The sequence below is a fragment of the Pan troglodytes genome, chromosome 11 (genome assembly GCF_028858775.2).
Source record: "Pan troglodytes isolate AG18354 chromosome 11, NHGRI_mPanTro3-v2.0_pri, whole genome shotgun sequence".
Lineage (NCBI taxonomy): Eukaryota > Metazoa > Chordata > Mammalia > Primates > Hominidae > Pan > Pan troglodytes.
In genome coordinates this window covers 79,850,222-79,877,203 of record NC_072409.2, presented here as the reverse complement: position 1 = coordinate 79,877,203, position 26,982 = coordinate 79,850,222, and the positions used below count along the sequence as shown (strand labels likewise).

The following is a 26,982-nucleotide window of genomic DNA, read 5'->3' as shown; positions in this document are numbered from 1 at the left end:
AGGCAAATATGAAAATATAAATCCCACAGATTTTACTCTAGTTGGTATATTCAGAAGTCATCTTTCAAGAATTTCTGGCTGGGCACAGTGGCTCATGCTTGTTATCCCAGAACTTTGGTAGGCCGAGGCAGGCAGATGGCATGAGCCTAGGCATTCAAGACCAGCCTGGACAACATGGTGAAACCCTGTCTCTACAAAAAATACAAAAAATATCCAGATGTGGTGGTGTACACCTATAGTCCCAGTTACTTGGGAAGCTGAGGTGGGAGGATCACCTGAGCCCGGGAAGCGGAGGTTGCAGTGAGCTGGGATCACGCCAGTGCACTCCAGCCTGGGCGATAGAATGAGACCCTTCTCAAAAAAAAAAAAAAAAAAAGAAAGAAAGGAATTTCCATTTAAAAACTTGTTGAACTATTAAAATTGTAATACGTGCTCTATTTCTCAATGCATGATATAGATCAACATTTTCTTTCTGTTTCTGTCAGGTCATGGAACATCCTTTAGTATTGACTGCAATGTCTGTTCTTGTTTTGCTGGCAATTTGGTGTGCTCTACCCGCCTTTGCCTCAGTGAGCACAGTTCAGAAGATGACCGTCGTACCTTCACAGGTGACTGTGATCGCCCAGAGTCTATCCTCAGGGGCCATCATTTCTTTGCACACATTTTTCCCTTCAAGGCAGCTTCTCCAGTCTTAACTGCAAATGTACACAATAAAATCAATACAGAATCTAAGGGCAAGATGCTTTTCCTCCCTGGATCTCAGTTTCTTCCTCTATGAATTGAAGGTATTATACTAAATGGTGTCTTAGGGCCCTTAGCACTAATATTCTGGAATTTCATGAGTCAAAAAGAACAGAGCCAGTGATTGGAATGGGTTTAATTAAATTGAACTTTTCTACCTGGTAGAATACCCCATTTACCCCTACTGCTATGATCTAAAATGTCCATGCATGTTCTCAGTTTGTTTCTCAGCACCTTCTTCCTCAGCCTACCTTAGCTTACTTCTTCATCTAGACTCCCACAAACAATAATATCCCAGAATATTACTTTCTTGACTTTCCTATGCTTTGCTGCTCTTATTATTCTTACACCAACATAAATAAGTGAAAAGGCTAGTGAGATGGGATGCTTTCCTCTCGTGAAGCTATTGTTGCCAATAGCAACAGCACAGTCTGCTGGTATATCTTGGTATCTGCTTTTTCCTAGATCTAAAATACCTTTGGTTGTGAGTAAAAAGTTACTAGGTAGCTGCCCTTGCCCCCATTTCACACTGCTGCAGTGGCAACTTGATTCTTCTTTCCCCAGAATTAGTATTACATGTGGAGAGGGGTGGGGGCCGGGTGGAGGAGAAGTGGAGGAGAGGAGAGTAAGGATTTACCAACCTTGTACCTCCAGCCCATTGGAAATAAAAAGGGGATCAGAAATAAGAAGTGAATGGCACACTGGTAAGGAAGTAGAGGTAGGACGAACACTACCCCAGCCTTCACTGCTTTATTATCATCATCCTTTATTATTATCCTTTGCCCTGCTCAAGCAAGGACTATTCATTCTGCTTAGAGAAACCATAGAGGGATATGGGGATAAAGAATAAGCAAAGGATTTACAAGGAAGACTTTTTAAAATTTTTTTGTTAATGTCTAAATGTTTTTAGAAGTTGAGCTTTACAACTAGCAAGACCCCTGTTTCCTATAGTGTGTGGCCCCTGGTGTCCTGGGATAAATTAAGTCAATGACTGTTGATCTAGCAGACTAAGGAAATTTTACTGACCCAAAACTGTGCCACATTTCTTGGGACCCAGTGTCCCACTCCAAATGTGACTCAGAGAAAGAAGTTCATAACAATTTGTAAGTCTTAAAATTACAGTAATTTTCTAAGTTACTGTCTTGGACATGAGAGTGGAAGGAACCTACAACCTTCACTCTTTCTTTTTGTTTTTTCTGAGAAGGAGCTTTGCTTTTGTTGCCCAGGCTGGAGTGCAATGGCGTGATCTCGGCTCACCACAACCTCCGCCTCCTGGGGTCAAGCAATTCTCCTGCCTCAGCCTCCCAAGTAGCTAGGAATGACAGGCATGCGCCACCATGCCATTCTAATTTTGTATTTTTAGTAGAGATGGGGTTTCTCCATGTTGGTCAGGCTGGTCTCAAACTCCCGACCTCAGGTGATCCGCCCACCTCAGCCTCTCAAAGTGCTGGGATTACAGGCGTGAGCCACTGTGCCCAGCCCACTCTTTCTTATGCTTGGTATTAGCCTTTAACATTCAAGAAATCCCCACACCAGACTTCAAACATCTAAATTCTAGATTTTATATGCCAAATCAGGAGAAACAGTCTTTACTTTCCCTACCTATAGCCTTGTTAATAGGGGTCTCTACCTGGGATCAAAGTCTAGGGGGCCCTCAACTAGTTGGCAATAAAAAGGACAAAGGAAAGCCATCTTGCAGATGAGCTATTCAGAGCATTGCTGCCTTTAAAAACCCTGTCAGAATACAAAAAAAAAAAAAAAAATTAGCTGGGCGTGGTGGCACGCGCCTGTAGTCCCAGCTACTCGGGAGGCTGAGGCAGGAGAATGGCGTGAACCTGGGAGGCGGAGCTTGCAGTGAGCCAAGATTGCGCCACTGCACTCCAGCCTGGGCGACAGAGCGAGACTCCATCTCAAAAAAAAAAAAAAAAAAAAAACCCTGTCAGAGATCGGAGAGGTTTTTCCTGACTTAATTTACAATTCTATTTTAACGTGAGACCTTCACATGATTGCTCATGGTTTGCCTTAACAAGGAAACATAAGGGGAGGGGGAATATACACATACATATTTTTGAGGCTGTTTCCTCTCCTCAGGTCTGCCCTGTAACTGTGCAGATCAGTTTGTCCCTGTATGTGGGCAGAATGGGCGCACTTACCCCAGTGCCTGCATTGCTCGCTGTGTGGGCCTCCAAGACCATCAGTTTGAGTTTGGATCATGCATGTCAAAGGATCCATGTAATCCTAATCCCTGCCAAAAAAACCAAAGGTAAGTCAAATGGCTTCTTATTTTATTCAACTGAAGACTAGTACTTACAAAGCATCTACCATATACCAGACAGTGAAAACAGAAAGGTAAATTAAGAAATCGCTGCTGCCCTGAAGAGTTTGGAGTCTGGAGGGAAAGAGAGCCATGTAAAGCTGCTTGATAAGGTGCTGCGATTGGGAGCCCAGAAGTAGGGCAGTTAATGCAGCCTGGGGAAGGCCCTGGGGGAGCCTCTAGAGATTGTGATACCTAGCTGAATCTAGAAAGATGAGTAAGAGATTGCAGGCAAGGTTTGCAGTAGAGAAAAAGAAGTGGTAGTGAAGGCAGACTAACAAGAGTTGTGGCTGCTGGAAATGTTATCTCCGTAACATTATTATCTCCATAACATGGTGTCTGTTGGGCACTAAAGCAGTTCTGTAAGACTGAAACAGAAAAGGTAACATAAGGAGAGGTAGCAGAAGAGACAAGAGAAAAGGGTCTATTCTTATTAGTAGCTGTCACCTGATAGTCAAGGGAAATTTTCTTCTAGTTATATGCAACCGTTTTAGAAATTGGACGTGAGAAATCTCTGGAAATGCAACTTCACTACTATTTGAAATTACTTGTTTTGAGCTCCTTTCTCTGCTGTTTCCTCACTTGAGCTCAGAAGACAGTTGCCCCAGCCTTAATGATGGATTTCTGTATGGGGCAGCCACCATGGCAGGCATCTTGCTGACCCTTAGGTTACAGCCTTCTGGAAGCAGAGTGTTCACTGGCTTGCCTGAATGACCTGAACAATACACATTCCAATGCCACAGTGCTTTCCTAAGCAATTGCTGCTTCTCCATCCTGAAAACCCTGGTGTAATATGGAGGGAGGGGGAGACTCTCTCATGTGTTAAAATAAATGGCAAAGAATTAGTCATCCATCTGCCAAATTTTATACAATGAAACTAATCCAAGAAAGTTTCTATGGAAAGAAGACAGGACGCAACGCATAAGAAATAAGCTGAAAGAATAATACAGGTTGTGTTGGGAGGTAGAATTGAGGATTGTCTTAATATTTTTTCATTTGTTTTATCCATTGGCTAGCCTTTCTGAATGAGGTTGTCTTGCTTTTATAATAAAACAATAAAAATAAATGTCAAAGTGGGAAGGCCTTCTTGAGTATATACAAGATTGAAAAATTCAGCTACGTGAACCTCAAAATTTTCTGCATGGTAACAGACAAATGACACACTGGAAGGAATATCACAGAGAAAGCGCTGATGTCCTTGTAATATAAAGAGCCCCTGCAAATCAATTTGAGAAAGATCAACCTAATATCAAAATGGACAGAGATCAATAACCTAATAGAAAAATGGACCAAGGACATAAACATAAAAAAAGAAATCCAAATGGTTCTTAAACATTTGAAAAGGTACTTTTATTTGTTAGGGTAAGTAATTCCAGCTACTGTATACAAATTCCAAAATATCAATAATTTCACAGAGTAGATAATTACATAGAGCCCATTTGTTTCTTCAGCAGGCGGCTTTCCATGTGGTCATTCAGAGACGTGGGATCCTTCCATATAGTGACCCAGTCTTCTCCTACAGCCTCATAGTCCTCTTCTGTGTCTTCTGCATCTGGACAGCAGATAAGAGAAGGGAGATAGTGGGGATTGCTCTTAAGAAGCTTTAATAGGCCACATCTAAAAGTAACATTCATCACTACTTCCAGCCACATTCCATTGTCTAGAACTCAGTCCGTTGGCCATAATGAATTCCAGGGAGACTGGGAGATATAATTTAGATACATACCCAGGAAGAAAGTGAAGTGAATTTGATAAACATCTAGCCAATCTGCCACAATGCTTAACCTTCTTCATATTAAGAGAAATGTAAATTAAATTAAAACTACAATTGTGTACCACTTTCCATCTATCAGACTGGCAAAGCTAAAGTTTGATAGCATGGTATAGGGAAATAGCTGCTTTCGTACAAGAGGGAGCTGGAGGAGGATTGGTACATTCTCTATGGAGGGCAGTTTGGCCAAATTTGCAGTTTTAAATGCACATACCCTTTGGATTAGCACATATAAATGCTTATCCTTACATAAAATATATCTCTAAGGATAAATAAGAAAGTGGTAGCTCACACGTGTAATCCCAGCACTTTGGGAAGCCGAGGCAGGCAGATCGCTTGAGCTCAGGAGTTCGAGACTAGCCTGGGCAACATGGTGAAACCCTTTCTCTACCAAAAATTAGCCAGACATGGTGGCTTCCACCTGTAGTCCCAGCTACTCGGGAGGCTGAGGCAGGAGAATTGCTTGAACCCGGGAGACAGAGGCTGCAGTAAGCCGAGATGGTGCCACTGCACTCCAGCCTGGGGGACAGAACAAGACTCCATCTAAAAACAAAACAAAACAAAACAAAAAAACACTAAAAGAAAGAAATTGGTAATAGTGGTTCCTCTAGGGAAGGGAACTAGGTGTCTAGGACACAAGAGTAGAAGGGAGGCCTATTTTTCACTGTATACCATGTTGTACTTTTTCAGTTTCACCATGGGCTTGTATTATGTGTTCAAAAAATAATTAATTGTGGCCGGGCACGGTGGCTCATACCTGTAATCCCAGCACTTTGGGAGGCAGAGGTGGGTGAATCACTTGAGGCCAGAAGTTCAAGACCAGCCTGGCCAACATGGTGAAATCCCATCTCTACTAAAAATATAAAAATTAGCCGGGCGTGGTGGCACACGCCTGTAATTCCAGCTACTCAGGAGGCTGAGGCAGGAGACTCTCTTGAACCCGGGAAGCAGAGGTTGCAGTAAGCTGAGATCACGCCACTGCCCTCCAGCCTGGGTGACAGAGCAAGACTCTGTCTCAAATAATAATAATAATAATAATTGTTAAGAATTGTATTCATCCATCAAGTATCTACTGATGTTCCAGGCATTTTTCTAAACATTAGGACATAACAACAAGCAAGACAGATCAAGTCTCTGCCCTGCTCACGTTTACTTTTATTTGCCCCCAGATTCTCAACCTTTTTTTTATGATCCTCTTATTTCCATATACTCAAATTGATCAAGCTTTTTCTCTCAAAGTTACCAAATTTCTCCTGATATTCCTGTTTCTCATCCCTGGCGTGTTAGTAAGTAATGAAGTTCTAAATATTATTTTCCATTATTTCTCTTCAAATATTTTAAATTTCCATAAAACCATAACTAAGTGCATTGTAATTTCAAACCATTTCATGCATAGTGACGGTGGTAGTGATTTTGGTGCAGGTTAGCCCTAAAAAGAGTATAAATCATTTCCTTTGAAATTAAAATAACACTAGCTACTATATGCTTCCTCTTTTATTTTATAAACTAAAATTTATATATCTTAGTACTTAAAATACCCAGTGAAAGCTAAACATTTTCATGGGTCTTATCTTCTTATAGAAAGTTATGTAAACCCTTTATAAAAATTAGGAAAGCAGAAAAAAGCCTAAAGAAGAAAAGAATCATCATCCCTAGCCCCTCTGAAGGAGCTCAGGAATTGAGAATGAAGCAAGGTCCTCATCTTACTAGGAAAGACCAGCTTCATGGTGGCATTCTCTCAGTCATTTGCAACCAGCTGGTATCAGATCCTCGGTCTTGTAGGCACAAAAACCTGAATTATTTTAGGACAAAGAGTGAGGCCTTTTTTTTTTTTTTTTTAAGACAGAGTTTTGCTCTTGTTGCCCAGGCTGGGGTGCAATGGCGCGATATCAGCTCACCGCAACCTTCGCCTCCTGGGTTCAAGCGATTCTCCTGCCTCAGCCTCCTGAGTAGCTGGGATTACAGGCATGCGCCACCATGCCTGGCTAATTTTGTATTTTTAGTAGAGATGGGGTTTCTCCATGTTGGTCAGGCTGGTCTCGACTCCCGACCTCAGGTGATCCACCCGCCTCGGCCTTCCAAAGTGCTAGCATTACAGGCATGAGCCACCGCGCCCAGCTGAGGCCTTTTCTTAAGATAGATTCATATTAGCCAAGCTGAAAGTTAAGCCCGTGGAAGTGTTTCATTTGTTATTGAATGCAAGGGCCTCCAGCCTCAGGCTCCAGCCTATCTCTTGGCTTCATATCATGGCCCTTCTGCTATAGGTCTGTCTGTGCCTCCTTGGCTCCTGCCCTCTGGATCACCTGCCATTTCCCCAGCACCACATTCCTTGAGCATCACACCTGTGTTCATGGCTGCTCTCTCAGCCTGGCAAGCCCATGCTGCCCCCTTTACCCCCCCACCCTCCAGCTAGAACACTGCCTCCTCCCCATGCTTTCTTCAGGCTCCCCAGACGAGAATGACTCATCCCTGCAAGCTTTGTGCACATCTTTTCTACTTTTTAGCCTACTGTATATACAGGCTTGACTCTCCCACTCTACATAAGCTCTTTGGAAACAGGACTGTCCTGATTCATCTCTTGCTCTCTCTTCAGCCTCCTATCCCTCATCTAGTGCTTTGCTAGCCCCACCACAGTCCCTCCCTACATTGGCTCATGGTGCTGCATTCATCTTTTTCAGGTGCATACCCAAACCACAGGTCTGCCTGACGACTTTTGATAAATTTGGATGTAGCCAGTATGAGTGTGTACCAAGACAGCTCGCGTGTGACCAGGTCCAAGATCCTGTTTGTGACACAGACCACATGGAGCACAACAATCTCTGCACTTTATACCAAAGAGGAAAAAGCCTCTCTTACAAAGGTCCCTGCCAGGTACAGTGCTTTGGCTGACAAAACAAAGTACACTAGGGATAAAATTGGTTTATGATATTTTACAGATGAATCAACAGTAAGACCAGCCGAGGGTCTTCTGTGAATCCTGTCAAATCTATAGCACCCGGTCCTCCACTAAAAAGGAAGACTGGCTCCTTCTCCTAACTCTGGAAGCTATCTTGCTAGTGTGTGTACCTTTGCACATCTGGTGTACAAGCAAGAACAGAGAGTGGCTTCTTGCAGTCCACTCCTAGGAAAAGAACTTAAAAGTTTCACAACCCTGGCATGGTCAACATCATTCTTACTTCTCATAGTTCTCTGGGCCCTCACTAAGAAACAAAGCAGGAAGCATGTGAGTCAAAACCAAGAAAAGTTTTCCCACTCTTCCCACATCAGTCCCACCTCCCAAGGTACTGAAAAGTCATTGAAATTTTCTTTAAGACTTAATGTCTTTTTACATCAGCTTATCTCTCAGTTTTGTAGGTTTATGGAATCTGCATTTATGTTTTAAGGAAAAAAACTGGGCCGGGCGCGGTGGCTCACGCCTGTAATCCCAGCACTTTGGGAGGCAGAAGAGGTGGATCACAAGGTCAGGAGTTCAAGACCAGCTTGACCAACATGGTGAAACCCCATCTCTACTAAAAATACAAAAATTAGCTGGGCATGGTGGCACATGCCTGTAATCCCAGCTACTCAGGAGGCTGAGGCAGGAGAATCGCTTGAACCCGGGAGGCGGAAGTTGCAGTGAGCCGAGATCATGCCATTGCACTCCAGCCTGGGCGACAGAGCAAGACTCCATCTAAAAAAAAAGAAAAAACCAAGGACAATTCCTTTTGAGGCTTCTCACATGCACCACTGTTTTTATGCTTGCCCCTCTCCCTGGGGCCGCGCTTTGGGGCTAGCATCTGCTGCCCACAACCAGCTGACACTTAAAATGATTGCTTCACATTCTCTGGTCTTCATGGTTAGAAAAATTCCATCATGATGTCTCCCTGAAACATGCTTGTTTTCTCTCAGAGCCCCTGTGCCATTTGCATTGATCCCATCTACCCTGAATTCTGTCTTCCCCTACTTGTTCCCTTCTCCTGGCTGTGATTTTTCTCTGATCTATTCCTGACCTACCTGTTGGCTCCAGAGTCTGTCTACCCCACTGCTCCCCCAACTCCTCCCTCTCCTTATCCCATACCCAGCATGAAATGATAAGACCTCTGCATTTGCATGAAGATTGATCTGGTCATCTTAAAGAGGCGCTTCTGGGATACTAACAGAAGTCTGAGCAGAGCAGAGAGAGGTAGCAGGAAAGAAGATTTTTATCTCTTATCAGTTCACATGGAATAAGCACCCAGATCCCAGAGAGGCTGAGAAAAGTAATCTTTCAGCTCATCTGGAGACACCCATATTGCTGCCCACGCCACCACCACCCCCAGCATTTAGCCCACCTCAGGAACTTAAGAGGTCCTCATAATTTATACCTGTGTCTTTTTTCCTTCCTGAAAATAGGGAGGCATGCTGTGTACTCTTGGTTGGGAAAGGTACAACATAGACATTTCCAGGCTAAATGTGATTTGTTTGCCCTCAGCCCTTTTGCAGAGCAACCGAGCCCGTATGTGGGCACAATGGTGAGACCTACAGCAGCGTGTGTGCTGCCTACTCGGATCGCGTGGCAGTCGATTACTATGGGGACTGCCAGGCCGTCGGAGTCCTCTCAGAGCACAGCTCCGTCGCCGAGTGTGCTTCTGTCAAGTGTCCTTCGCTCTTGGCAGCTGGATGCAAACCCATCATCCCACCGGGTAGGCTGGCAGTATTGGGGTGGACAGGGGAGGACTGAGAAGATTTGCTTATCCACCTCCAGAGAGTGAGTCATTGAGAAGAGAGCTGACTAGCTCATTTACGTTTTTCAGAAAGTCTTGAAGAGATTCTTATGCTGATCATACTCACTACTTTGGGTTGACCTTAAAAAACTAGGGCTTGCCTTCGATATCATCTGGTGTCCTGCTATTTTAAAACAATACAGCAGCCTTTTCTCAAGCTAAATCTTACACCAAACACCAATATATAAACAGATAAAGCAGTATTCAATTATGAAAATTAGGGTTATTAAATGCATAATGTTTACTTATTACGAAGTTAACAAATAATGAATTACTAATTAATGAATAATTAAAGTAGTTTTGATGAACACAAACTTTTGAAATTGAGAGAAATAGAAGATAGTTGTTGTCTTAGATTGGCCTTAACATCTAATTTAATTGTTTTACTTGCATATAATCAGAAAAGTTTTGTTTCATACAGACTGTTTTTAGCAATAACAGTTTTTTAAAACAGCTTACCTTACAATCTCACACTCTTAGTCAAACAGAAGTAGCAGAAGAGACTTTATTCCAAGTCTGCACAGAACAGGTTAATCTGGATCTAACAGGTTCATTCCTCCATCCGTTAATTCATCAAATGTTTATTTAGCTTTCACTATGTGCCAGACGCTCCTCTAAGCACTGGGGACACAGCAGTGAGAAAAACAAAGCCCTTTTCCTTCTAGAGACCATGTTCTGAGGGAGGTGACAGACCAAACATAAGTTGCCATGCAAATCTGCACTAAACCAGATGGCAGCAAGTACGATGACACGAAATGAAGGGGAATCGGAGGGGCCCAGGGCAGAGAGGCTGCTAATGGATTGGTAAAATCTCTGTCGTGTGAAAATACGGCATAATATTATATTTGATTATGCCATATTCTGTTATGGGTTTTAGCAGTTTAAAATAATTTTTAAAATTAAATTTGAATCGGTCGGGCGTGGTGGCTCACACCTGTAATCCCAGCACTTTGGGAGGCCGAGGCAGGCGGATCACGAGATCAGGAGATCGAAACCATCCTGGCTAACACGGTGAAACCCTGTCTCTACTAAAAATACAAAAAAATTAGCCGGGCATGGTGGCGGGCACCTGTAGTCCCAGCTACTCTGGAGGCTGAGGCAGGAGAATGGCGTGAACCCGGGAGGCGGAGCTTGCAGTGAGCCGAGATCGCGCCACTGCACTCTAGCCTGGGCGACAGAGCGAGACTCTGTCTCAAAAAAAAAAAAAAATTAAATTTGAATCAAACACTCATGGAACCCCTGAAACACCAACTCCCTTATTTTGCAGACAGGGAAACAAGGCCTGGCAGAAGCATTTGCCCAGAAGCACACAGTGAGTTTTGAGGCAGAGCAGGATCAGGCCCCAGGTCTCTTGAAAAGCCAGCTGTCTCTATGCTATCTGCACCACAGCCTTCTCACTCCAAGGAGTGGTGAAGGATGAAAAGCAGGGGTAGAGGAAGGATTTTGGTAAATGTAGAGATGAGAGGACTCCAGGTTGGTCAAGGAGCTTATATGAAGGTACAGTCTTTGGGAAGGACACTGTAACTCTCCTGCCCAAAATGAAGGGCTGGACGTTTCACTAAGGATTTTAAATTCTCTTTGTTTCTAATTCTGAACACACATAAAATGGTTTCTGTTATACAGGTGCTTGTTGCCCATTATGTGCTGGGATGTTAAGAGTTTTATTTGACAAAGAAAAACTGGATACTATTGCTAAGGTAAATTGCTTTATATTCAGATGCTATTGAAATCTTATTGCTAAGCCTCTCAGTAATCCTAGAGAGTAGAATGTGTTGTCCTCATTCATAGATAAAGAAACTAATCTTCAGAAAAGCAACTTTCCCAGGGCCATATAGCCCTTAATCAGTAGGACGAGGGTTTGCACCCAGGCTGGCTGACTCCCAAGCCCATGTTCCTCCCCCCTACACCCTGGCTGTGCACATCACAGTCAGCGTGAGCCTTTCTTAGAAAAGGCCCCTGCTGGCACAGTAAGCATAGGTGGGGCTGCAGGCAGAGCCAGGTAGCCAGAGACTGGTGGGTGCCCAGGTGGTTTTGAGGTCGCCTCCCCTCACACCAGTCCCCGTGCCTCCTGAGGGGACCTTCTGGAGCCCTGCCCGTTCCCTGCATAGTTCTGCCCTTTCTCTTTTCTGCACCATCACAGGGCTCCAGAAATGTTGCACCCAACACTTGCCACAACCTAGAGATTTAGCCCCATTTTGATTACAAACACCTGTATTTTTAAAAACCCTGTGACCTCTACCTCAGAACAGTCACTTTTTGCAAAAGTGTTCTGGTGAAAGTATATATCTTCACTACAGAGTTTCTCAGTCAGGCAAAACCCCATTGTGATGGACTGGAGATTCAGAATTTGGCCTAGCAAAGCTGCGGTTGGGCCTTCCGTTGAGGGCTGTGTGGTCAAAAGAGCCTCCTCAGCTGGCAGCCCAAAGCAAGGGAGCTTAGGCAGTCATAGGAATTCTTCTTTTTTTCAGGTAATGCATGTTTTCTCTTTCCAGGTAACAAATAAAAAGCCAATAACAGTTCTGGAAATACTTCAGAAAATCCGCATGCACGTGTCTGTCCCACAGTGTGATGTGTTTGGATACTTCAGCATTGAATCAGAAATTGTGATCCTGATCATTCCCGTCGATCACTATCCAAAAGCTCTGCAGGTGAGTTCAGCACATGTTGTGAAGCCATCTTGTCACTTTCAAGTTTGGTGCACCTAGGAGGGGGTGGGCACAAACTAGGACCGAGGAAGGATCCGTGGGTGAGGGAGTGGAGGCATTTGGGAAGTTCAGCGGGACAGGAGGGGGAAAAGCAAGGCAATCTCTAAAGGACTGAGCACTTTGCCAGTGGCTGAGACCTGGTGCTCATTTGACAGTGGGATGCAGAGGCACCAGGGGAGGGGAGGGATTAAGATACTGTGACTGGGAGCGTGCACAGCTGGAAGGGGTCCGAGAAATCACTGTCTCTAATCCACCCATTGTACAGACGAGGCAGCTGATGCCCAAGCCGGGGAAGGAACTGGTGCAGGTCATGCAGTGATAAAGCCAGAATAGACTCCAGTCTCCTGAGAGCTGTGTGCCCACTGTGGAGGAAGATCCCATCAGAGCTGGTCATGTGGGCTCTAGTGTTTCTTTATCAGTCTGGAGACATGTAGAACCCCACTCACGTAGACCCAAGTTTCAACATCAAAGGCAGTGAGGGCTCAAGGGAAGGGAACGAAGGCAAGCAGTCTGTGAATCACTAGGAAGTTCATCTCGTCCAGTTGTTTTCCTTTTCATGTTTCAATGGACATTAAAATTGTATTCTGTGTGACCCTAACTAACCATGTAAGGATAAAGTCTAAATGTGGGTAAGAGGTGTGGGTAACAGGTGTGGAAAAATGAAAACAGTTGATTGATTAGGGCAGTGGCATTGTGGATTATTTCTTGTCTTTCTCTTTTCTTTTTTCTTCTTTTCTTTTCTTTGAGATGGGATCTTGCTACATTGCCCAGGCTGGTCTCGAACTCCTGGGCTCAAGCTACCCTCCCACCTTGGCCTCCCAGAGTGCTAGGATTACAGGCATGAGCCACAACACATGGCCAATTATTTCTTTTCTGGTTTGATTTCCATTAATGCTGCTATATTTATGTAATAAACTAAAACTATAATAAAATGTTACTTTGGATAAGAACAGAAGGACAAAGAGAAAGTAAATGCCCTCTGAGGCCACGCTACTTTTAGGATATACGTGGAATTTGTCTGGCTTGATGTTGAAAACGTTCTGTGGTTTTATATTAAGGGAACCTTGTTTCTCCTCACAGATTGAAGCCTGCAATAAAGAAGCAGAGAAGATTGAGTCCCTTATCAACTCTGACAGCCCGACTTTGGCGTCCCATGTCCCTCTCTCTGCCCTCATCATTTCCCAGGTACAGGTCTCCAGCAGTGTGCCATCGGCCGGTGTCAGGGCCAGGCCTTCTTGCCACTCCCTCCTCCTTCCCCTCAGCTTGAGCCTTGCCTTGCACTTGCTCTGGACATATAACTGACTGCCCACGGAAAGTGCAGAATGCTCCTCCACCTCACTCTCCTGCCTTGAAAAAGACATTCAGGACTGCTGGTTTGTAGTTGAATAGTGGCCAAGGAAAGGCACATGTCACCTCTATTCGCCACACAGTATTTTTTTTTAATCCGCCAATATTAGTAGGATTTTTGTTTTGTTTTTACAAATGTTAAAATGTGTTGTTCCAAATACTAATGAAAACAGAATGTCTCTTCCTGGTAGACCACTGCCATATGATTTACATTTCCTCACCATAAGGGTCCCCCACTCTAAAGCAAATTTATCGCTGGGAAATGAGATGACCACTTTTTAGAAAGATAATTCACTGTACTATCAGGTTCACAAACTTCATTTCAGAGTTCTTTTTGAAGTATTTAAGGTTCCCGTTGCATTTGTTTTGTTTACAGATAATTACCTACTCTGGCTAGAAGCTAGGGGTCCCAGTGAAGAGCCACTGCCATTAAAGAATATGAAACATAGATAAAGCATCTTTGAAATTATGTAAATTATCAGGCAAATTTGCATTAAATTACAGAAATTTAATTCAGAACCCCAACTACTGTGTTATGCAAAAGCAAGCTGATTAAATGACACTCATATAATTATATGTTGTAAGCGACAGGCTCACTGGTCACGGATTTGTGTCTGTGACTTTTGTGAAAGGGAGAAGTGACATTGCATCAAAGCATCTTGCATTATGCAATTTTTATATTAACCAGATATATATTCATCGGTATTCATCCGAGTTAAATGTAGAGTTTTTAAACATCAATCTTTAAACCAATTGCTGCTACTTATATAATTGCCAAAAAGTGAAATAATGTGTAGTTCATGTAAATAATACATTATATTTCTATTTTATTATGAAGAAGGTGAATAGCCATATTTGTAAAATGACAATCATGTGTGTTAACCCAGTGCTTTCCGTTCGTGAAAACACATTTGCTTTTTGTGATATGCACAATGTAGATAAGTGTTCTGTCTGACTTTCTTTTTTGATATAGAAGTATAAAAAATTGTGGTTTATATATTTAAATGTGTCAAGCTGAGTATTAAAATGTATGCATGTTGTCTAAGAAATTGAATACTTTGAATGTGTTTCACAGTTTGAAATAAGCTATTTGATGTAATACTTCTTGTGTGTATGCACATGAACTTAGATTTTACATGAAGTATTTTTTCAGTATTATATGTACCCTCTGAAATACATAGGGATATGCGTATTATACCAAAATGTTGCTGAAAAATGGGCACTTAAAGCTTTCAGAATATGTCAGTGCTGATGTAGCATGCTTGTTGCAATTGCCTTTTTTCTGTATAAATGTCTTTAATGCAATATACTGGAAAGCTTTTCTATTTTAATAAAAATAATTTTTATATGATCATGCATGCTTCTAAGCAATGTTGACATTCAAAAAGGAAACCACTGATCACCCTTAGGTGAGCTGTGTCCTTTGCTCTGGGATAAGAAGTCATGGAAATTAGCCGGGTATGGTGGCACATGTCTGTGGTCCCATCTACTCGGGAGGCTGAGGCTGGAGAATCGCTTGAACCTGGGAGGTGGAGGTTACAGTGAGCTGAGATCGCACCACTGTACCCCAACCTGTCTCATACCTGAGACAGAGTGAGACCCTGTCTCAAAAAAAAAAAAAAAGAAGTCATGGAGTGCTATTATCCCAAGCCAAGGGCCCTGGGAGAACAGGCCAGCTAGGACACAGTTGGTCAGACCAGAGGGCAGGCAGTGACAGAGAGTCAAATACAAAGACCCCAGCTTTCAGCCTTAAGGACAGAGAGAGCTTCAGGGCTTCCAAGACTGCATACTAGGCAGTTCTCCCCACTGTGCTGGTCCTGATGTTCCAGTTCCAGGGTACACCTGGGGCAGGGAGACCATGGGAACATGGAGATGGAGGGCTGCTGATGGGACCAGAGAAGTGGTACCAATCAGCTTAGGCTAAGTCCCCAAAACTTCAGTGGCTTACAACAGAGGCTTCTATTTTGTTCCCTTCACATGTCCATTGTGGGTCAGCTGCCACACCTGATACTATCTTCACTCCAGACCCATTCCAGCGTCCTCACAAAGGGGAGAAAAGAGACATAGAGGACCACAAGCTGGCCCTGAAGTCTCTGCTTGGAAGTGATGCTGTCATTTCTTTCTACGTTTTACTAACCAAAGCAAGTCACATGGCCACTCCAGAGTTCAAAGGGTGGGGACTTACAGTCCTCCCATGGTGTTTTGTGTGTGTTGGGGGAGGGACAGTAAGTATTTTGAATAACACAGTCTACCATAGACATCTTTTCTCATCAGGCTAGGACAATAGCCAGGACTGACAAGATTTTTTATTAGAGAAGTAGATGTTTCCAGCCTGGTCAACGTAGCAAGAACCCATCTCAAAGAAAATGCAAGGCGTTTAATAGGACAGGTTGGAGAAGGTGATCAAATGGTACAGGCAACCTGCCATGGGAGGTGTGAGTTGGGGAAGGGAGCATCTAACAAGGGGGAAGACGCAAGCCCTCGAAAAGAGGGTTGGTTTGCACCAGGCCTGGAAGAAACCAGGAGACTTTGCCAGATGGCTTTGAGAAAGGCATTCTAAGTAGGAGGTACAGCTTGAGCAAAGGTGCAGAAACGACAGAGTCCAGGTCCGTTCCAGGGGTAGAACAGCAGGGCTGACATGTTGTGAGGGGCGTGGTGTGGGGAAGTATAAGGCAGATCCGATGTGCCCAGCTTGAATGCCAGGCCACAGTGGCATCCTAAGCCTCTGCCCTTGCCCTTCCAGCTACACTGACCAGCCTGGATAGCTCTAGCCTGCAAAGGATTGTGTGCCCCAAACTTCAGTGCCACGAGACCTTCAAGACCATCCACTGATCTTGTTACTAGGCAGTGCTTCCCTCCGTCCTGTGAGCACCCTGGACTCTCCTGAGGAAATAATAACTGAGCAGGCTGGGGGCCAGGGTTCCCTTAGGCCTGGTCCCCACCCTTAGAGTTCAGCCAGGGTCTCTTTCAGCTCCACTGTGGGAGGAAACTTAAACCCACCAGGAACACTGATCGTCACTGAAGAAACTGCACTTTCCTTCGTTTGATTCAATGCTTCTCTTTCAGCCTTGGGCTGATGGGAGTCAGGCCCACACACTCCCACAGAGGGTGCTCTAATTCTCAGAGGGACAGGAGGCCCCGCTTCAGGGGCCTTTCCTTCCCTGCCTCCCAGCTGCAGAAGAGGCTTGAGTTGTGCACTTTGCAAGCTGAGAGAAAGTGAAGGCAGAGGGGTCATTCCCAGGGATGAGCCAGTCCTTCCAGCAGTCCAGCAATCTTGGGGCTGGAGGGCAGATTTCCACGGTGCACACAGAGGGAAACCAAGAGTACAGGGACCAAGCTGTGGTTATACAGGGAGTCAGGGTGAAGCCACGGCCAGAGGCCAGGTCCAGGCTTTCCCTGGCACAAGGCAGCCAGGCAGGATTTGTACTTCTCAGAAATGGAACTGGCCATAAAGGAGGTTGCCATGAAGGTAGATGCCAGAAGGTGAGCAGAGTGAAACAGTTCCAAGGCCAGGTGAGCCTGGGTGGGTCTGAGCAAACAGGTTCAAGGAGCATCAGGAATCATAAAAAGTAACTGACACAGTTCGCCAGCTCACTTTCTAGGGCAGTTTAGGGAGTGCTTTTCACCATGTTGTCTCCTGGCCCAAAGCAAAACGCCTCACACAGAGAGCAAATGCCAAGTCTAAGGTTGGGTTTCATTCTAGAGCCCAGCCTCAGGGCATTAGGCTGATGGTGGAGAGGGCAGGGAAGGAAGCCTCACAGGGTGAACACTCTGTCCCCTGGCTCCACCCACTTTTCCATTATTCCAAAATGAAGTTCACTGTATTGTTTTTTCCTTGTAAAAGTTACGTGTGCACCTTCCCCCAAGTACTTGGAAATATAAACAAAGGAAAAAAAACCCCACACCTTCCTCTCCCTGCCTCTACAAATAAGTGCAGAATCCTTCTAGAGCCTTCTCTGTACGTATCTATCTCTCTGTGTAATCAGGGCAAGGTACCTCCTCTGTCTGCAATGGGGAGGAGGTGGTTACCTCACTGCCCTGTGCGGGGAAATTGAGGGAAACGGTTTCATATTTGGGATGTTGTCTACTGGGCGGTACTTCCTTGCCTAAAGGTTCATAGGTGGAAGCCCTATCTTGGCCAGAACCCACCAGGTAATCAGGGGGTGGGTCTTTTCCTAAAGACCACCTCCTCTGTCTTCTCCAGACCAATCTCCCACTGAACTCTACTGCAAATGCAACCAGTTGCTTTGCCAAACAGAAGTGTAACCACTTAGGCCGGGCGCGATGGCTCATGCCTGTAATTCCAGCACTTTGGGAGGCTGAGGCAGGTAGATCACTTGAGCTCAGGGGTTCGAGACAAGCCTAGGCACCATGGCGAAACCCCATCTCTACAAAAAATACAAAGGCGTGGTGGCATGTCCCTGTGGTCCTAGCTACTTGGGAGGCCAAGGTGGGAGAATGGTTTGAGCCAGGGTGGTTGAGGCTGCAGTGAGCCAAGATCATGCCACTGCACTCCCGCCTGGGCAACTGAGTGAGACCCTGTCTCATCCAAAAAAAAAAAAAAAGAAGAAGAAGAAGAAGGCTAACCATTTATGTTGGTCAGGGTCCTAGCAGGAAAATGAATGGTCCACCCAAATTAGGATTAATTGGAGGAAAGTTTAATAAAGGGGCTATTTATAAAGGTGTGGGCAGGATGTAGGGAAACCACAAGGCATAGTACAACACGCCAGGCCTCAAAGTGGAGCTGTTAGCACCTCTAACCCCTAAGCCTAACGGAGAAGCCATTGCTTCTCTCCCTTGGGTCTCCTCTCACAGCTCCCACTGGGAACCCAGTTGAAAACCCAAGGACCAGGCAGCCTGTGCTGGTAGTCATACAGGTCAGCCTTCTGGGGCAGAGATCAGGGCAGAGATTGGAAATAAGGAAGGAAGTGGAGCAAAAAGAAGATACCCAGCACAGCAGGCCAGGGTGACACCAAGAAGAGCACTCAGTCGGTTGCACCACTCATTTTGGAGAAAGGGCTCTCGGCTTAACCCTTTGGACCATGTTCTGCTGAATGCTCCTTCCTGACCTTGCTCAGCCTCCTCAATTGCTCTCTGTCTTCCTCTCACAGCCCTTTATCAAGCCCACATTTGCCAGTGCCTCCACCCAGCTCCCTAAGAATTCCTCAGCCCTCTGCAACCCAAGAAAGCAGTCCAGGCCCCATGCCCCTTCTTGTCCCCCTTCTTGCTGGCACTCTTCTGACCAAAAGCCTAGAGCAGAACTGCAGTGCACTAGTGCAGGCTATTGCAGAAACTTCCTTCTGCCCGGGATTTGCTGGCTCTGAAATGGAGGGTTGGGCTCTGGCCCCAAAAGGAGGGGAGTAGGGGGAAGGTGGACGCCTGGATCCAGCTCACCTTCTTCATCATCAGGAAGCTGCCCCACAGCAGGCACGCATCCTCATGGCAAGTATTCATGTTCTTCCTACAATGGCCCAGTCTGGCCACGTGTGAGCAGAGCAGAGAGTCCTCATGATAAAACGGATTTGGTCGTGTGTTTGTGAAATAAGCCCATATTGGGTGATTTTGAAACTCGTTGTTGTGGTTGCTATTGTAAATGTTTCCCCCATGACATAGTCCAACTGGTTATTGATACTATGTAATAAAGCAATTCATTTTTTAAAATTTTTTGGACCCCCTGGCTGTCATTTTAAATTTCATATTACTTTATATTTATTGGATTTTCTGAGGTTTTTCCAGGGAGAAGCCATAATGAAAACTTTGCTCTTTCTTTTTCAAAGAGATAAGATACCTCATTTCTTCTTGTTGCTCTAGTATTGGCTAGAACTCCCAGAACAATATTGAATAGCAGTGGGGACTGCAAGAAACCTTGTTGTGTTTTGGATTTTAATGGGGATGTCTCCATTGTTTTATTGTGAAGCATGACATGTTTGCTTTAAGCGTAACATAAGTTTTACTGTTAGTTTCAAGGGACTTCTTTTTATTCTGCTATGGAAAAATAAGAGTTTTTTTAAACTCAGTAATAAATACTCAATTGTATCAAATATATTCCAGCATCCATTCACAGTATATTTTTCTTTGACTTATTAATATTGTGAATATATTTCTTTTTTTTTCTTCTCCCCGAGACAGTCTTACTCTGTCATCCCGGCTGGAGTGCAGTGGTGCAATCACGGCTTACTGCAACCTCCAACTCCCGGGCTTAAGCAATCCTCCTGCTTCAGCCTTCCAAATAGCTGGGACTATCAGCACATGCCACTATGCCCAGCTAGTTTTTATTTTATTTCATTTATTTTTGAGACGTCTTCTCTCCCTGCCGCCCAGGCTGGAGTGCAGTGGCCGTGATCTCGGCTCACTGTAACCTTCCGCCTTCCGGGTTCAAGTGATTCTCCTGCCTCAGGCTCCCGAATAGCTGGGACTACAGGGGCTTGCTACCACGCCCGGCTAATTTTTTGTATTTTTGTTTTTGCGGGTGTTTTGTTGTGTTGTGTTGTGTTGTGTTGTGTTTTTGAGACAGAGTTTTACTCTTGTTGTCCAGGCTGGGTACAATGGCGCGATCTCGGCTCACTGCAAGCTCCGCCTCCTGGGTTCAAGCGATTCTTCTGACTCAGCCTCCCGAGTAGCTGGGACTTGCAGGCGCATGCCACCATGCCCAGCTATTTTTTGCATTTTTAGTAGAGGCGGGGTTTCCCCATATTGGCCAGGCTGGTTCCTCTTCTTAAATATTAATAATTTGTATTTTCTTAGAAAATTGCCCAATTAAGGAAAATTATTAGTGAGCAGTTGTCTATATGTTTTTTCTGAACACTTCTAAAAAAAGATTACATCCCCTTTTTATTACTAATGTGGTACATTTGAGTTTTCTCTTCTTTTAGACTTTTTTATTCATTTGATTTTGTAGTGATATATCTATTTGATATGTCTTCCAGCTCTAGGTTATATTTTTCAATCTTGCTCTTTATCTGTTTTCTACTATATAATTTTTTGTTTTTATCTACATTAACTGCTTTAGTCAATTTTAAACATCTTATAGCAATCTTATTATAGAAACATTTTCCTGTATTTGCTTATATTTATCCATGTATTCTTCTGTCCATCCATCTTACCTTTTATGTGTTTCAAAGTTGAATCCATTTAATTTTTTATGGATTCCAAAGTAAGTTGAAAACATCAATACATTTTACCCTGAAACACTTCCGCATTCATTCACTATTTCTTTATGTTTCTTTCCTTTCACTTATTTTTTGTTGTTTAGCTCCTTTAGTTCAGTGCTTTACTTTTCTTTTTAAATAAGTAATATAATAATATTTAAGATTTACTAACTGGCTGGGCACAGCGGCTCACACCTGTAATTCCAGCATTTTGGGAGGCTGAGGCAGGTGGATCACCTGAGGTCAGGAGTTTGAGACCAGCCTGGCCAACATGGTGAAACCCCGTCTCTACTAAATATACAAAAACTAGCCAAGCATGGTGGCACATGCCTGTAAGGTCTGTAATCCCAGCTACTCGAGAGACTGAGGCAGGAGAATCACTTGAACCTGGGAGGCAGAGGTTGTAGTGAGTCGAGACTGTGCCACTGCACTCCAGCCTGGGCGACAGAAAAAGACTCCATCTCAAAAAAAAAAAAAAAAAAAAATTAACTAAAAAAATTAACTCTCATGTTTCAGGACAGTTTAGGGAAATTTTTAAATCAGACATCAGGGGAGAATCTTCTCCCTCCAGACCCCAAATTAGGTAATAGACTATTTTTATAAGTCAATGCATGTAAGATTCAGAATTCTAAGAAAAAGAGGTCAATAAGAAAAGACTTTTTGGCTGGGCCCAGTGGTTCATGCTTGTAATCCCAGCACTTTGGGAGGCCGAGACAGGTAGATTACCTGAGGTCAGGAATTTGAGACCAGCTTGACCAATATGATGAAACCCTGTCTCTACGAAAAATACAAAAATTAGCCTGGGATGGTGGCAAGCACCTGTAATCCCAGCTACCTAGGAGGCTGAGACAGGAGAATAGCTTGAACCAGGTAGGCGGAGGTTGCAGTGAACCAAAATCATGCCACCACACTCCAGCCTGGGTAACAAAGCAAGACTCCATCTCAAATTAAAAAAAAAAGAGAGAGACTTAATTTTTTTTTTTTTTAAAGACAGGGTCTCACTCCGTTACCCAGGCTGGAGTACAGTAGCATGATCAGAATTCACTGCAGCCTTGAGCTCCTGGGCTCAAGCCATCCTCCCACTTCAGCCTCCTGAGTAGCAGGGACTACAGGTGTGTGCACCACACCCAGCTATTTATTTTTAATTTTTTGTAGAGATAGGGTCTTGCCATGTTGTCCAGGCTGCTCTTGAATTCCTGGCCCCAAGCTATCCTCCCACCTTGGACTCCTATGGCACTGGGATTACAGGCATGAGCCATCCTGCCTGGCCAATAAGAAGGAGTTTTTCATTAAAATCCCTTTATTTTCAAGTCAAGGAAGTATTAAGTTATAAGAAGTTACTGTCTGTACTTTTTTTCTCAGTCCTTTGATGGTGAATCTTCTTTCCTTACAGGTTTCAACCCTCTGGGCACAGAGTCAAATATTCCCCTCTTAGGAAGGGTATACAAGGCCGGGTGCAGTGGCTCATGCCTATAATCCCAGCACTTTGGGAGGCCGAGGAGGGCAGATCATGAGGTCAGGAGTTTGAGACCAGCCTGGCCAACATGGTGAAACTCTGTCTCTACTAAAAATACAAAAATCAGCCGGGCATGGTGGCACGCGCCTGTAATTCCAGCTACTCGGGAGGCTGAGCCAGGAGAATTTCTTGAACCCAGGAGGCAGAGGCTGCAGTGAGCCGAGATCATACCACTGCAGTTCAGCCTGGGCAACAGAGCAAGACTCCATCTCAAAAAAAGAAAAAGAAAAAGAAAAGCAGAGCAAGATATTTTGAGCCCAGGTCTAACTCACAACCGATGTTCATATTTCTCATGCTGTATACTTTCCTCTAAGTACATCTTTGGCTGCATCCCATGTATTTTCTAACCAAAATAATAAAGAAAGCATAACAGGATAAAATAAGGAGACTTTCTGCCAGTTTTCTTTCCCCCACTTTTCTAGTTGTCATGGCCTTTCACCCACTGGCTATTACAGTGAATTTTTTATTCCGAAAACCTCTGCCAATCAAGAGCCACATAGTTTGTTTCATAAACCAGTTTGGGGAATAATTCATAATGATGTAAGAGCTTAGACACTGAGAAGGGGCTGAGTCATGGGGTGCAGCATGTTCTGGGAAAACAGATTTAGGACAGAAACAAAATTTCTCCTTTTAAGAATGGAGATACGATTGACATTCGCAGGTTTTTGGCTTTTCAGCATGTGGTAGAGTCTCTATTTGAATGTAAAAGACCCTTTCTAACTCTGGCAGCTTGTGGGGTTTGGAGAGGGGGTGGGAAATTTCCTTGGTTCTCTTTGTTTATTTATTTTATTAATTTTTTTGAGACAGAGTCTCGCTCTGTTGCCCAGGCTGGAGTGCGGTGGCACAATCTCGGCTCACTGCAACCTCCACCTCCTGGGTTCAAGCGATTCTCGTGCCTCAGCCTCCTGAGTAGCTGAGACTACAGTCTCGCGCCACCATGCCAGGCTAATTTTTTGTATTTTTAGTAGAGACGGGTTTCACCACGTTGGTCAGGTTTGTCTCGAACTCCTTACCTCAGGTGATCTGCCCACCTCAGCTTCCCAAAGTGTTGGGATTACAGGCGTGAGCCACCGCGCCTAGCACTGTGTTCTCTTTCTGGGTGCTTGTGTGAAGGCTTGTGACTCAGGCGCGGCCAGATGGATGCACCTGTCCAAGCACCCGAGTCTAGAGGAGGCAACTCAAAGGTGTGGAGAGGAGCCCAGAAAGATTAGGAATTTATCCCAAAGAAACTGAAGTAGATGTGAGTTTCCTTGAGTGTGTTAAGTTTTCTATCAGCAGCAGAATTCGAGCTTGCCCTAAATAGAGAAACAAAGTTACTTTTTACAATCAAAATTGTGACTGTGAAATATTACACACATGAAAATGAGTGATATTTAAAGACCGCTTTTAAAATGCATCTCAATCTTAAAAAAAAAAAAAAATCCTCTAAGCCAGGTGCAGTGGCACTCACCTGTAGTCCCAGCTACTTGGGAGGCAGAGGCAGGACAATCATCTGACCCAGGAATTCAAGGCTGCAGTGAGCTACTGCACTCCAGCCTGGGCACCATAGCAAGACACCATCGCTAAAAAAATTATCTAAGATAAGTATTATTATCTTCATTTTACAGACGAGAAAACAGACATGGAGAAACCCGAGCACCCAAACCAGAGCCACAATCTCTGTGGGCAGCAGAGCTAGAAACTGAACTTGGCCCACAGGACTTCAAACCCATGTTCCACACTCTTAACAATTACCGAGTTTTTGTTGTTGTTGTTTTTTGTTTTTTTTTAGACAGGGGCTTGCTCTGTTGCCCAGGCTAAAGTACAGTGGCACAATCATAGCTCACTACAGCCTCGACCTCCCAGGATCAAATGATTCTCCCATCTCAGCCTCCTGAGGAGCTGGGACCACAGGCATGTGCCACCACACCTGGCTAATTTTTGTAATTTTTTTTTTTTAATTTTGTGAGACACAGGGTCCCTCTATATTGTCCAGGCTCGTCTCAAACTCCTGTTCTCAAGCGATTCACCTGCCCTGGCTTCCCAAAGTGCTAGGATTACAGGTGTGAGCCACCACGCCCAGCCTGCAGAGTATTCAGATTGTCATTTATATCTGAACGTGTTTTGATTTTGCCTTTCAGTGCTGTAAGAGGAATTTTTTATTTTCTAGATGATTCAAAAATTTTTAGCCAATCTTTTGTTATTTAGTTTTAGTTTTATTACATTGTGCTCAGAAAATGTGACTGAATTTTTTCTACTTTCAGGAATTTATTACAGCTTAGTTTAAGACCTAACATTTGGTCAATTTTTGTATTTATTCCATACAAATTTGAAAATAACGTTATCGGGCTGGGCGTGTTGGCTCACGCCTGTAAACCCAGCATTTTGGGAGGCCAAGGCGGGTGGATCACCTGAGATCAGGAGTTTGAGACCAGCCTGGCCAACATGGAGAAATCCCGTTTCTACTAAAAACACAAAAATTAGCTGGACGTGGTGGCACGTGCCTGTAATCCCAGCTACTGGGGTCAAGGGGAGGGCACTGAGGCAGGAGAATTGCTTGAACCTGGGAGGTGGAGGTTGCAGTGAGCCAAGATCAAGACACTGTACTCTAGCCTGGGCAACAGAGGGAGACTCCATCTCAAAAAGAAAAAAGAAAATAATGTTATCAAGTATGAATGGTATTAATACAAATTAAAAGGCAGATATTGTCAGACAGGATTAAAAAAAAAGACCTAACTGCATCTTGTCAACTATAAGATGTCTATTTTAAATATAAAGAAACAGGTTAAAAGTTAAAAGATGGAGTAGTGGTGGCTGGGCGGGGTGGCTCACGCCTCTAATCCCAACACTTTGGGAGGCCAACGTGGGTAGATCACTTGAGTTCAAGGACAGCCTGGCCAATATGGTGAAACCCCGTCTCTACTAAAAATACAAAAAATTAGCTGGGCATGGTGGCACATGCCTGTAATCCCAGCTACTTGGGAGGCTGAGGCAGGAGAATTGCTTGAACCCGGGAGGTGGAGGGTGCAGTGATCCGAGATCGCACCACTGCACCCCAGCCTATGAGACAGAGCGAGACTGTCTCAAAACACACACACACACACACACACACACACACACACACACACGCACAAAACAAAAAGACAATACATTGGGTCAATCACTCTTCTTTGTGTCTGACCTTTGTGGCCATTTGTCTCTTGTGTCTGATGCCTGAACAGCGACTCCCTCTCCAACTAGCCCACGGCCCTGGTCGGGGTTGACTTTGGCACTGCCCTAACACCCTCCATTCAGCACACTGTTCCTTCATGTGCCTGCTGCTAAGGTTATGAATTTCTAAGTTAGGAAATGCATCCACTCTCAGCCCCTCTCGCCTCCAGTCCTCAGACCTCAAGGTGTCAGTGAAACGTGGTGGTCCCAGATGGGCTTCCCTCTGCGTGCAGTGAGCAGCCCGCTGAGCCTCACTGTCTCCACCCAAGGCCTTAAAGTTTTTGTTATGTGAAATACAGCCTTCTAGAGATTCTAGGGGCAACATGGAATTCTTCCTACTGTGTTTATTTGATTATTTCAATAGGCATTTGTTGACAAAATGGGAGAGGGAATTGAATAGAGGGGGTTAGATCCCCACCTAGCACCAGGAGTCCCTTTTGTTTGTTTATAGAGATGGGAGGGGGGGTCTCACTATATTGCCTCAGGCTGGTCTTGAACTCCTGGGCTCAAGAATCCTCCCACCTCGGCCTCCTGAAGTGCTGGGATTACAGGCGTGAGCCACCGCACCCAGCCCCAGGAGTCCCTTTTGAATCAGGGTTGGGCACCAACTTGACCCATACTGAATACTTTAGGTGACTGTAACACAATGGTAAAAATTTGCATATATAAACAGATGTAAACATAGAAACATAGTAAAAATATGGTATCATAATCTCTTGGGACTACCACAGTATATGTGGTCTGGCATTGACTGAAATGTCATTACTCATGACGGTACTAAAATACAGTAGGTGTATTTGCCTGACATGGGGAAAGGAATAGAGAGCACAGTGCCCAGCCATTGCCCTGCGGGACATTCGTAAGCCGTTGGTATTACAAATTCTAGCCTTATCATCAGTGGGTCAGCTCACTTCAGTGCCCATTCATTGAAAAGCCTTAAAATTCGCTTCCTTCATTTGGGGTGTACTGAGCCCCTTCCCCAGAAAGGAGCGCTTGCGGGAAGTCTGGCACAGGTGACTAGGGCTGTGCCGTCAAGTAAGTGCACTTCTCCCACGGGGCAGGGGCCATAGGTGGGACCACATCTCCCCAGTACCTGGTGTGTGCTGCCCCCAGGGTCAGGGCACCTGGCAGTTGGAAAGACCCGCAGACCCCGAGGGATGGGCAGCACTGGAATGGTGGCTCCAGGGCCAGCACTCCCGGAGGAGGGACCGCCTGAGGAAAGGCAGGGAGGTGGGAAATCCCAGAACATGTTTGGGGAATGACAAGACATCTAGTTTGACTGGAGTATGGGGAAAAGGTGGGGCGTTGGGGAGACAGGTCTGGGGCCAGACTGCAGGGGTGGGAATTGGCTTGGTCTGGGAGGCAATGAGGGGCGAGCGGACGGGTCAGAGGCGGCGGCGCTTCCACCCCGACTGGCAGTAGAGGGCGTGTCCTAGGAGAGGAGCATCCCCCTCCCCGGACCAGCCGCCCTCCGGAGCCCAGAGTCACCGGAGATGGGGGCACACCCCG

The 26,982-nt window shown here is 44.8% G+C and overlaps 1 protein-coding gene across 6 annotated transcripts in view; it reads left to right on the top strand.

Moving 5' to 3' along the window:
• The window catches only part of RECK (reversion inducing cysteine rich protein with kazal motifs), an 87,437-nt gene extending 72,463 nt beyond the window's left edge, over window positions 1–14,974 (top strand). For all 6 annotated transcript variants that reach the window (XM_063788604.1, XM_024345630.3, XM_024345629.3 and 3 more), the window contains 7 exons: window positions 486–608; window positions 2,833–3,004; window positions 7,505–7,697; window positions 9,277–9,487; window positions 11,192–11,265; window positions 12,061–12,216; window positions 13,354–14,974. In XM_063788604.1, coding sequence (XP_063644674.1) covers window positions 486–608; window positions 2,833–3,004; window positions 7,505–7,697; window positions 9,277–9,487; window positions 11,192–11,265; window positions 12,061–12,216; window positions 13,354–13,575 — 1,151 coding nt within the window. In that variant the 3' untranslated portion in view covers window positions 13,576–14,974. The remainder of the gene's footprint in view (window positions 1–485; window positions 609–2,832; window positions 3,005–7,504; window positions 7,698–9,276; window positions 9,488–11,191; window positions 11,266–12,060; window positions 12,217–13,353) is intronic.
• Window positions 14,975–26,982: the final 12,008 nt, after the last annotated feature.